The sequence below is a fragment of the Amblyomma mixtum genome, chromosome 2 (assembly GCF_055824585.1).
Source record: "Amblyomma mixtum isolate Tamu chromosome 2, ASM5582458v1, whole genome shotgun sequence".
NCBI classification, from domain to species: domain Eukaryota; kingdom Metazoa; phylum Arthropoda; class Arachnida; order Ixodida; family Ixodidae; genus Amblyomma; species Amblyomma mixtum.
In genome coordinates, this window is record NC_143013.1 from 264073640 (window position 1) to 264086802 (window position 13163).

Genomic DNA, 13163 nt, shown 5'->3' on the forward strand with positions numbered 1-13163 from the left:
AGTTTCGTAATCAGTCACATCGTATGATTGTAATTTAAGGAAGCTATCGCCAGCACTTCTGCCGCCGGCTACTCTGCACCTGCCTCCCAAGAGCAGAGGTATTGCTGGAGATAAAGCGTCCGTACCCGGCACAAACGCAAATCTTAAAGTTATTGACGAGCTTTAACGCATCTCGCCCTGCAATCCACCTGTCCGTAATGGGTAAGAAATGTTACGCTAACTCTTCCTTACCAGCAAATACAATGTTCATCCTTCAAATTTTTAGATTCTGCTTTACAGCCACGGCAGAAACAACGTGTCGATTTTATCTGATGCGTACGGTGGCGTGCACAGCGGCGATGACCAGGCCGAAGCAGCTGCCGAGGTGAAGGCGAGCTCCACCAAACGAGGGAGGAGCAAACGGAAAGCCGGAAGCGTGTGCCAGCCACTTCCGGGCAAAAACCGCACGTTTTGGGGATGGGCAAGACGAGGAGAGTGCCCAGCTCGAAGTTCGGTCCTTCGCGCGAAAGTTCGCGCACGTGTAGTTTGAACCCACCGCCGGTTCGGGTGGAAGGGCCTCGCTTCTGGAGCAGCTATGCGGCTCGCACTCGACTTTTCGACTCGAGAACAGCGGCTCGCTTCCATGTTCACGAAACAGACTTCGCGGCACTCGGCAGAAAAGCACGTGCGCCATGCTGGCATGGAAGTGTCCGGGAAACAGTACGCACGCTACAACCAAATGACGTGCGGCAAACGCTGCAAGCTGAAGACATGCTGTCTGTCATGCGCTTAGCGGAACAATCAGTTCAGCGCTGGCGCACTCTTAACTACTAGCGTCGAACGCCAATCGCCGCATTACGGGAAGTGCAGGCATTCTTGAACAAAATGTGCAAGTATACCCTCGTAAACGGTAATCCAAACGAGCGCAACCAGGACACACTCGAGCAGACCGCGCCGGGCGAGAATCAAATGGCCGGACTTTGAAAAGCACTTGTCAGATCCGCCCGACGTACTCAGGGGAAAAAAATGTAGCAGGTTCATCAGACGCGCCTTTAAGCACAGCCTTTCTTTCTTTCCATGTTTCGCGAACATCGCGCTAAAAGGAATAAGCGGCGCCATGCAGCAGCCGAGGCGGAGACGTGTACCTTGACGCTGGAGAACATCTTGCTGGCGATCTGGATGCAGGAGAGCATGCGCAGAGGCACCTGGTCTCGCAGCCTGGCCATCACCGAATCCCATCCCACGCCGCCGGCGCTCGGTGGCCGCGAGGATGCCTGGTGGCTCACCTGCTGACGCAGGGTGCGCACGTGCTCCACCAGGAACCTGCGAGAGAAGAACCGGAGATTTGAAAAAAAAAAAAAGCGCGCTTGCCGAGTCATATCGCCGATTGATATCAACGTTGATACCCTTCGTCTTAATAATCTAGAAAGCAAAGAGAAGGACACAAAGTATACCGTTCATGAAGCTAGACAAGAAAGCGTTCTGTATCAATTATCGCACTGCAGTCTCGTGCATAAAGATCACATCAATGTTAGTGTTCGCAATCTTGTAACGCAATAGGATGCTGTGCAAAATACTTGTTGATCACCACTTTGGTTGTTGCTGCTTCACTCAGCCGTCTAGCCGGCCGTTCACAGTTGTGGGGCCGCGCTTTACTCGTCCCCTGTGGTTCGCTTCCCCGCAGTGCACCCTCAACTCGTCTCCTGTGGTTCGCTTCCCCGCAGTGCAAGATCCTTACTTTAACTAACAAGGGAGGGCGCCGGCGTCGCAGCGCCACGAGCGCCACGGCGCGGGGGAGACGGTCCTTTTCTGCTCGGGCCTGGGAAGCGCGCTGACGTTCACGCGCGACGCTCCGCTCTGCGTCGGCAGCCGCCTCGTGGTGGGAGCATGCTCCCGCCAGCTAGTCCCGTCCGGCCTCGGAGTTTCCCCTGGCCTGGCGTGGGCGAACGTTCGCTCGTAACCATACCTCGGCACCATGAGAGGTGGCTCACTCACACTCATGACCACTCGCGCTCACTACTACTCACACACACACTCACACTCATGTCCATTCACACTCACAACCACTCACTCAAACCCGCAATCAGGACCACTCGCACTCACAACCACTCATCATCACTCACACTCACAACCCCTCACTCACACTCATGACCACTCGCACTCACAACCACTCACACGCACTCACACTCATGCCCATTCACACTCACAGCCACTCACTCACACTCATGACAACTCACACTCACTCACACTCATGTCCACTCACAATCACAACCACTTACTCACACTCATGACCACTCGCACTCACAACCACTCACTCACACTCATTTCCACTCACACTCATGTCCGCTCACTCGCATTTACGTTCAGTGTACTGTTTCCTTGTTTGCTGACAACGGAGGGGATGAGAGATTTACTGTCGCGGCGACTGCCCTCGTAGCTCCCCTAACATCATCCTGAGTCGCAAAGATGTGGTAGTGAGCTGCCCAGGCTTTGTCGGGCTATTTGGCCAATTTGCACAGTTTCGATGCTCGAAGAAAGTAGTCACTCATCACGCATATTCCATGCACCGAATGCTACGCACCTGTGCTCCTGCGCTTGCTGCTGAGACGATGACTGCCTGTATAGCGTCAGCAGCTAAGATGCTTAGACAAGTTTTTGAACAGTGTCCGTAGGCGTGCGCAGGGTTCTTCATGAGAATGAGCCAAGTTTCAGCGCAGTGCCCCCTCCCCGCCCCCCACCTCAACCACCTCTCACCTAGGCCCCTGCCGCCAAAACGGAGAGCAAATATGAGGAATTATTATAAAACATTTATTTCCATGTGGTGGAATTGCTAAATATACAGGATATTATAGAGGTGTAGCTTTTTATTTTAATCTGTAACATCGGCAGAGGAATATAGGGAGAGGATAAGCGGCTGGTTTTTTTGACGCTCAAAATGTGAACAAGTGAGGGGAAAGATTCACAGTATTGCCAGCGTCTCCACAAGAGGTCTTGTCTTCACTCAGACGAAGACAGTCCTCTTGTTGAAACGTGCGCAAACACCCTGAGGCTTTCCCTCCCTTGCTCACCACGTGAGTACCGGCAGAGGAAGGCAGTCATTGCGTCGCTGAAGCATTGATGTAGTATCTCGCTTCCGGAGTAATTTCCGTTCTCTCTCGACCACAGAAACTATGACAGATTTGTTTTTTGGTTACTGTCACAGCAAAAAAGAAACTGAAAAGATTGCTTCCAAAATGACCTGGCAAGTAAACAGTTCTTGGAACGCAACATCAGAGGTCTTTGGCCGTTAAAAAACCTGCTTGGCGGTAGCACTGCACTGTAAACAATGACCGAATAGGTCCGACAGATTAGATGTATGGGGCAGACTTGGCGATTAGGGGGGAAGGGGAGGGGGGGCGCACCTCCTTCCCTTGTGCGTGTGCCTGACGGTGTGCAAGTAATAATAATGAGTTTGCCTTGACAATATTCTTGGATGGTGTCTAATTACCGAGATTTGGTCTTCCTTGACAATGACGTGTCCGTGACTCTGCATCAACTCATTGGAGTCAAGTGACGATTATGAATACTTTTCGCGGCATGGGAAAAGGAGCGTGTTTTCCAAAAGATCCGAGTGATTTCCTCACGCAAAGGAAAATGGCTGGAATGGGTCGCAAGTAGAGGATTTCCCCGCGTAATAACGATGCTAGGGGAGGTTGCCATTATCAATCCATTTACAAAACCTACTAAGCTTACTATGTGTGACCGATCTGTGTACTGTAACATGTCTGCAGGCAGTGCGTTTTCTGTATTGCCCATAATCCCTGTCTGAAGGAAGTTTTACAAACCAACGCGGTGTTTTTGAGGCCAGTGCATGCGGAGACCACGTGCGCATCCGCGTGGTAATAGGGGGGGGGGGGGGGCTTACTTTGAACCCGATTATTCTCCAACGTCGTTCTCGAAAGAATGCATATGCAGCTAACTTGTTAGCCAATTTGAGCCAATCTGAAATGATATGACTTTACTGGGATAAAGCGCTATCCAGAAGTTCTTGGTGGAAATCATAGTATCTGCTTCAAATGATGCCTCACGCTGTCCAGATATCAGTTAGGGTAAGATTGCTGAAATCGGTGCGTGCCAACAGAAGTTAATCCCCTTGCTGTACACGAAAAATGAACAAAATCGCATTTCACGAGCTCATTTCGGTTTCACTCACCAAATGCCGAAGATGAGGCGGCACAAATGAGAACCAAGCCTCGCATACATGCAGTGGAAGCTTGTATGCAGTTGTTCACTTGCCAGGGCAGCCCCCACCTGCTCATATTGCCAACGGCGTAGTTCTGCTTACATGACGCTGACGGGAGCCTATTCATGACAAAAAAAAAAAAAAACATTTTTTGGGGGGGACTCCGGGGAGAACGTGGGGGAGCTTAATTTTCAACTCTTTCCTGCTCTGCGAGCACAGTCCAGAGTCGAATATGTCGGCACCCTTCGAACTGTTTGTGAAAAGCTCCTGGCCCCCCTTCCGCCCGCCGCCCTCAGTTTTCTGTTCTCTTCTGGTCACATTTTTGGCTGTGGCGTCGTATGTTTTTTTCTTCAGTGCCTTAGCAGAACTCGCTTGCACGCGAAACGAGAACTGTCGCCCTAGCTTGATGCTTATTAACTTTCAGTCGCGTGTACTGCTTTGCTTTTGTAGTTTTTTTTTTCTCGAGTGAAACGGTGACAATACTCAGACACATTCTATTTTATATCCCTTTCCCGAGTACATAAAAATTAATTTCGAACTGTACGTCCAACCAATCAAAAAAGGTCCGGCAATTTGGTTGCCACCTCATATCCACTGCCGAAAATCGCCGCAACGTTTCATCACAGTTGAGTTTCCCTCTTAATCTTGTAGAGGTAAATTACGTTGATGATGATTATTGAAGGGTGCTTGACGTCTTGCAGATTCGATATTGCTCGATCACGTTGCCAGAGGACACTTCTGGAGAGGTTAACTTTTTATTACAAATTAATAAAACAAAGAAAGATACAAGCAAGGAGAAAACTTGCTTACATTTGACTGACCAGTAGCTTTAAAGTGACGAAACCAGCCCTCGGTCCCGCCCAAACACTTGATTTTAAACCCTATGACCCTGCCGTCGGTGGAGACAGTAACCAATCAGGTAACTCCACAAACATCAACCCAATAAATCATTGGGGAAAGGAAAACGTCGCCAATCAACAACTGTAAAAGGACAACACAGCCAATCAGTGATTTTGGAAAGATGATAACTCACCTCTACAAACACTGCACAAATATGTACATTTTCCACCATCAAGATTTCGGAGGTTTCTCCCTTCGTCCCGCGAGCTTCGCAAACATTCTCGATTACCCACGGAGCAGTTTGTTTCAACCTCTGGTAAACTCAGGTTCGGGGAAAGTCAACTCAAGGCCCATCTGTTCAGTACCGTCACTTACAAACTGTCTTCAAGCCTGTAGCTAGCGTGGCAATGTCCTGTTGACCGCGCCTCAAGCTGTCAACGCGTGCTGCCATAGACATGGGACAAAAGCTACACGACGAGGATCCGCCTTTCCGCAAGAACGTGCACAGTGGGATGCGACCTGACGTATATGTTCCCGGAGGGTCTTTGACCTTTCCCTTATTCTCGGAATCAGTCGCTATCCCGCTCCCCTTATACCACTGGGCAGCCAGTGTGTCTCATCCCCCTCCCTGCAGCTGTGCGGAGGGCAGAAAAAAAAACTCAATGGACATTCCTTTATCGCGAACCCGGACGCGACAAACAATGCACAGGACCGCGAACTTCACTACCACCATCAGCACGAAACAATAATTTCTGGCGCAAATTAAAACATAAAATATTGCCGTTTTGGATATCTCCTTGGGCGTCAAAGGCATTACCATGCCTGATGCTATGCATACAAAAAAAATTAATTATAAAAACCACATGCTTGATTTCCGACGCTGGGCTCTTTAAAGTGCATGATAGAAACAAGAATCCTCTGGCGTTACCGAAAAGCGCACTTGGTTTTCGCGTCGTTTCCGGGCTTGAGCCGGGTTTGTGCAGTTGAAGACCTGGGATAAAGGAGGTCGGATTACCGCATGGGTCAGAGCCTATGAACAAATTACAGCCAGAGGAGAGCTCTGCAATGCGCACACCTGGGCAAAGAAAAAAAACCTAAGTCCACTGCAGCACCCGAGGTCCCAACTTACGGTAGCTATTGCCGAGCAGCGGACAGTCGTTGTTTCAGCAGTAAGCATTGTAACTCATATGTATACGAGATCGAGCCATGCGGGGAGCGTGGCAAGAGACATATATCTATATTTTCAGGACTGGCAATGCGAAATTCGATAAAGGGTCTCAAAAAACTTGTAGCGGCTAACTGCATCCGCGAAGGGCCTGCGCCCGTGCCTTCCCGTGTCAGCGGAATCCTTTCCTTCGGTTGTCCAAAGACACCGGTATGATGCCTTATGCTGCCTCGAGCGCCTTCAGTAGTGAATATTTGCTTCCCGCAGCTGTCAACAACATGAAAATAGCTAAGCGGGTATCAGCGTCACGAAACATGGGCGACCGACTTCGCTGTCGCGTCCACCCACCACTCACATCCACTCATTGCCACTTACAACCACTCATTGCCACTCATATCCACTCACAACCGCTCACTCCCACTCACGCCCACTCACATCCACTCATAAATCATACCCATTCACCTCTACTAACGCTCACATCCACTCAATGGCATTCGCACTCATGTCCACTCACACTCACGTCCACTCACACTTATGACCACCCCCCCCCACATCCACTCACTCGCACTCACACTCACGTCCACTCGCACTCACGACCACTCACTCGCTCTCACACTCATGACAACCCACACTCATATCCACTCACTCGCACTCACACTCACGTCCACTCGCACTCACGACCACTCACTCGCACTCACACTCAGACCACCCACACTCACATCCACTCACACTCATATCCACTCACGTCCACTCGCACTCACGACCACTCACTCACACTCACAGACGTGAGTGTGAGTGTGAGTGAGGCGATATGAGTGCACTCATAAGTGAGTGTGCCGACCTATGCTCGTAACAGTGCTGGTGAGTCTGACGTCCTGGGTTCCTCAGCGTATTTTTTTGCTAATCTAGCGTTATTGTTGTTGTACCAATAAATGCGTTGTTTGTGTCGGCCAAAGTGTCATTCCTTTGTTCCCTCAGAGCAAGGACCGCCGTGGTCGGCGTGCGCTCGGCAGCGTACGCGACCACGGGGTGGGGTCCGGCGGTTTTGAACTGTGTCAGCCGTGGTTTAAACGGGGGAACGTATTTATCTCCCCCTATTAAAACCCCGCACAGTTGAGGCTTCAAGTTCTCGGCTCCATTCCGGGTCGCTGCCAGAAGCCTCGAAGCTAAGATTCGTTTTGCGAAACGCGAAAGAAGCGAGGTAGGCCATCAGACGTGTGAGTGCGCAAAGAGCCGGAAACAGGGTTTATTTACAAAACACAAATAGTGCATGCTTAAGTAATAGTGGTTGTATTTATACGTACACATTATGGAAATTTCTCCTCGACTACACGATAGATAATTCAAACCAGCAAGCGCTGGAAGCAATTCATAGGGACACATACTGTTAGTTGCTCATATGTGCTATAGTCGGATATAACTCAAGAACGCAGCGGCAAATGCTCTGCCCAGTAGCCGGACATCGCGGGGGGCAAGGGATAATTAGACGACGCCATTCCCTGGACCGACCTCCTTTGAGGAGCGTTTGCAGTTTCGTTCCTGAGTTGTGCCCGCCTATAGCCACTTCATGATACGAGCCTTCATACCCGGCGACCTGTCTGCATGTAGCATCCCCAAGCGATGCCAGAGCGGCTTGACAAGCATAACCTTTTTGATCACTTTTTTTTATGCGGTAGCATTAGAGTTGTGGTCACTCCAAAACCCCGCCGATGTCCGAGACAAAATTTAACGGTTGACCGAGACAGTGATGACGTCACAACTGTCATGTCACCACCAAGGACCAACCTTAGCGCTCCGCCAACTTTGAAAATCTGTCATCGTAGGAGGTGGAAGCTGCGGCAGTATCGACGTCGCTACCGGAGAGGGGCAAGCGTAGCACGGGGGTGTCAGGCTGGCGGATGACGTAACAAGTAAATTAATAAAGCACTTCAATGGCCACGAGCGCGATTCGAACCCGCGGCGGCACGAACAGATAAGCTTCACTGGACACTGCGTTAAACCACTACGCCATCACAGCAGTTTTTTCTTCGTTATTGCGCAGAAAAAGTGTCGTGCTTAAATCACCGGGCTGCGTAATGCGAACCCCCTTGCACCCCCATCACATGTACGAAGTTCGTCTGATACACAGCTTGAAACACAAGCGCCTGCAGCGGTCCAATATGTACGTTGTTACGACCCATCTTGAGACCCGCGATGAAACGGTGGTGGATTCAACAGCGGATATTTCGAGAGGTCGTTGACCCCCAAGATGACCCCACCAAAAAGAGTGACCAGCTGGGAAATGGTCGATGGATGCTCTTCCCACGCTCGGCTCGGTGCCAACGATCTTCGAGAAGCAACCGACGACAGGGGAAGAAAGGTTGCCCCTCGTCTTAAAAAAAACCCCGGAACGAATCAGAGGAAGCCGGCGCAGCTGCGGCTGCGACGTCATCAGGCCACACCTGTGTTCGATGGACGCGAGCTGACAACAGTATGGTTGCCTCGCAGTGCGACAGAGATGCGGACTTACGCTCCTCCTCGCCAGTTCCCACGTGTGGGCTCTCAACAGGTGTCTTCGTTGGCTGTGTCGTGTGGTGCCGATCTTTTGTGTCACGATTAATTGCCGCCTGGTGAAAGGGCGGAGCCTTGGGCTATTTAACCTGCGCCCAAAGTGAGCACGAACGCTCTGGGCCCTGGGAAAAAGGCTCATCCAGTCGATCGACGTGGACGCTCTGTCAATGAGTGAGGCTGAGTTCTTGCGCAAATGGTCGACATACTTCATCGTCCTGCGCGGCGGTCGAGTGTCGGCTTTCTTACTGCCTTACTGACGTGCTCAGTGCTGCGTCACTGCGCATGTGCTTGACTCATCAGAGCATTAAGTTCATCCGATTTGTTTTGTATTTGCTATGTCAACACAGAACAAAATAAACTTCTCTTTCTACGACGTCATGAACTCTTAAATTCTGATTCCTTGCTCTTCTTTTGTAAATTTTTCGTATTTCCCCAACCTTCGAAGCTTCAGACTTTCCTCAGCCCGACGACTCAACACGCTACCAAATGAAGCCCGGGTTCGAGCTTTCCTGTGCGCCACAACAACGTACAGGCGCGGCCATAAGTAAACGGAGCATGCTATTGCGTTCGAAGTGCGACCACGGTTTCTCCATTGATAATGAAGAAGCGTTGTTTGTCTACAAGAAGGCCCACCAACCTCCGCTACCAGCATGCGCGTACCATTGATGGAAATTTCAATTAGGTGACGCGTGAAAAATATTCGAAGACAGTTGCGTGCTCCGTTTACTTTTGTCCGCGCCTGTACGTCAGAAGCGTCGTCCAACTATGTAAATGTTTCTTTATTCACTCCCCGTTGCACCCAACCTTTAGTTGGAAAACAATTTGCGCAGCAAGAAGTATTTATGCTTTGACTCTCTCTCATTATGGCCGCAAGCAGTACATACCCCGATCAAAACGCACGACAGAATTTTTTGTCGCGTATCTGTCGCGCGACAAAATTTTGTGTCGCGCGACAAGCTCTCTTGTAGTGCATTGTGTCGTGCGACAGGGGCTCGTGTCGTGGGTTCTTTCTCGCGACAAAAGTGTTTGTAGTGGGTTCTGTCGCACGACAGTCATCATTCCTGTATTTTGTAGTGTGCAGAAAGTGCCTGTCGCAGGATTTGTCGCGCGACAGGTTTCTGTCGTAGGTGCTGTCGTGCTTCAGGGAGGGTCGTGCCGCGCGACAGGGCCTGCGTGCCTCGACAGAGTTGCCTGTCGCGGGTTCAGTCGCGCGACACTACAGCCTGTCGAGGTATCTGTCTTGCGACAGATACCTGTCGTGGGTCTGTCTTGCGACAGATACCTGTCGTGGGTTCTGTCTTGGGACAAATATCTGTCGTGGGTTCTGTCTTGGGACAAATATCTGTGGAGGCAAGTGTCGTGTTAGAGGTTGCAGTCGATGGTAATTGTGGTTTTCTACAGAAATCTCGAATTTCTGTAGCGCCATCGTGGGATAGTGATAGGCGGACATTCACCAATTTCGTGTTAAATCGCTTGCACTTTGGCGAGCCACGAAGACGATGCGACTTGCTTTGATCGATTGGCGACGATCATCGAGGGAATTAAATGAAGTGTTAATTCACAAACGCGACTCGAGTTTGCAACTCGCTTCCCTACCTAGCTACCGGCCGCACGAAAATTGGCGGGGATGAGAGGCGCCGCTCGCAATCAATCTTCCCTTCAGTTCGCACATGACAGTGTGAGCGAAAGAAGACCATGCTCAAGAGAAAGCATATGCACCAGCGAGAATGCTAGCGGTGCCTGTGAATGAGGCAGTGCTTGCGGTAGTGGCATGCTGCGAGCCACGCGAGCGTCTTCATTCCATCCGGCGCGAGCATGACGAATAGCGCTACTGAAGGTCAGTGTACTCGTGGCTGCTGTGACCTGTGCGTCTCGCAACATACTGTACCCACTACCACATGCGGAGAAAAGGCTAAGGTCACATATACGCGTCGCTTAACGTCACGTAATGAGAGTAACCTGATGGCGAAAAAGCTGGAAGATTACTCGCAGTAATCGTCCTGCTATCACAAAGGCAGCATGTATGTTACGCACGCATGACCTGTTGCCTGTATAAATGATCAAGGCGACTCCCATATCAAGTTTCCACGTTTCAGTTTTTAGCCGCGCATGCTGCAAGATCATCATAAAATATGAAAAAATATATATATATTCTTACGTACGACTTCGTTCATTGCTTCCATTGAAAATTTCATGACAGTGACACAACCATCTCGCTAAATATAGAGAACAGCGTACGAATCCTAAGGCCTAGTACAGCCTTGAGCGTGTTTGAACACGGACGCCTAGAAAGGGCGCGCGCGTGGACCGTTGCGTCGCGCCTGCGCTGTAATTTCCCGGAGGAGCAAGAACCCGAATATTTGCCAGTCGACGTGGCGTTACCCCGCGACGCCAAGGATTGGGTGGCGAGTTCTGCGACATGAAGTCGCGCCGCAAGAATTCGGTCAGTGAGTGACTTCCCCATGAGGATGTATTAGTTCGGGGCTCCCCCTCCGTGACCAAGGGGCTTAATTAACTCGCGCGAACTCTGTGACTCCCTACTGTAAACGTGCGTTTAATGTCCATTCACACTCGCAATAGCAAAGGCCATGCGGCCAGCAGTCGCTTGCGATCGGGCAGCAGCTCCACGACACTTCCTCACACCTACAAGAGTGACCTGCAGCTCGCCTGCTCGTTTGATTCTCACGTGAAATGAGAAGTCTTGGGACTGACGTCAGTCGATCGCGCGCTTTGGTTCAGTCTCCTGCGCCCTCGCGCCTCGTCCTCTAGAGTGTTCTGGTCCCTCACGCTCGGTCCACTAAAGTGTTCTGGTCCCTCGCTATTAACAGTGTGCTACGACAACCTGAGCGAAGAGTAGAATGTCGGGGCGGTTTTGACGTGCGCCACTGCCATGCAAGCGTAAGGGCGCTCTTCTCGGGACCGGCCTGCCAGCCTGGAAGCCGGCGTCAGAAAAATTCACTGGTATTGTTTGTTCACGTCCATTTACTAAGCTCTGGGATAGAGTATCGTTAGCCAATATCGAGTTGTTGGTAGAAGCGGTAACAGCAAAACAAATTTTCTCCCACAGCCGCTTCTGCTGCCCATTGCAGCTCGCCTGGCTTCTGCTAGCTCTGCTCCTGAAGGGGTCGCGGAAACCGAGCTTATTTCACTATGACGCGGGGCTCACAGTAAAATGGTGGCGAGGGTAGCACCTCAGTGCTAGCCAGTTCCGAATCGCACTCAGCTTAGGCGTCGATGTGCAATCGGCTAAGCTTAGCGACGACAAGGGTAGCTAGAGAGCAGCGCGCAGTTCGTCGGCCGGCGCGCCCGCGGGCGGCGTCGTTGCCGAAAGCTCGGCTCGCTCAATGATTGGCTCAGTAGCTCGCGAACTGAGCAGACAAGGCTGGAAAATCGAGCAGCGAGCGTCTGTCCTGCGACTGAGCGAGACTTTATTCTCACGTTTGCATGCAGCATAGGTGAACAAATTTAGCACACATATATGCATCGAATATCTGCTGCCTTACAATCGTTTATTAAGCTCGTCCTCGACGTCACCGTTAGCGCGGAAACCGCGCATATCTTTATTTCACTACGAGACATGGTTCACAGTACAACGTACAGTGAAGAGAGTAGCACCTCAGCGCTAGCCAGTTCGAAAGCACTCTCAGCTCTGGCATCGATATGAAACCTGCCAGGCTTAGCGACGAATACGACATCCAGGGAGCAGTGCAAACTTGTCGCCCGGCGCGCTCGCGGGCAGTGTCATTTCTGAAAGCTCAGCTCCCGCAATGCTCAGCAGCCAGCGACTTGGGCTCGCAAGGCTGGAAAACTGAGCAGCTAGCGGCTGGACTGCGACTGAGCCCACGTTTGCAGCACAGGTAAACAACTTTTAGCTCACATACAGTAAAAGCTCGTTAATTCGACACTGATGGGACCGCGAAAAATTGTCGAATTATCCGAATGTCGAATTATCGAATGAACAACAAAAAACAATGTTTGCCGCAACAGGACGTATACCTTTATTTGGCAAGGAAATCTGTAATCACCGTCTGCTTTTTCGAGCGAATTTGAGCGACTACGATAGCTCTAACAGCTGCCAGGTGCTCCGCGGCACACGCGCCGTCAGGGATTTGTTCACAGAAGTCCTCCCGCACAGACAAGGCTTCTGCGGCTTCTTTCACCGTGCACTTCGGCATTTGGGACAACTGCTCACAATCGTAAATCGTCGTCGTTGTCAGCGCCTGTCACTTTAATTATTTCATCCTCGGTCAGTTGACAGGACACAAAGGCGAGGCGCGCAGGCCCTGCGCGCTACCCACCCGAAAGCAGCGCGGGGAGGAGGTGGGGAGGAGGTGAAGGGAGCGCGGCTCCCCGCTTATCTGTTTTTTCAGCCAGCGTTCGCGGGGACGGCGTTGTTGCTGGGACGCG

General features: G+C 51.1%; 1 protein-coding gene across 6 annotated transcripts in view; it reads right to left on the bottom strand.

Moving 5' to 3' along the window:
- LOC149363853 (cyclin N-terminal domain-containing protein 1-like) overlaps nucleotides 1–13163 on the bottom strand; it is a 437455-nt gene that overhangs the window by 387734 nt on the left and 36558 nt on the right. For all 6 annotated transcript variants that reach the window (XM_089573817.1, XM_089573815.1, XM_089573811.1 and 3 more), the window contains exon 3: nucleotides 1125–1302. In XM_089573817.1, coding sequence (XP_089429943.1) covers nucleotides 1125–1302 — 178 coding nt within the window. The remainder of the gene's footprint in view (nucleotides 1–1124; nucleotides 1303–13163) is intronic.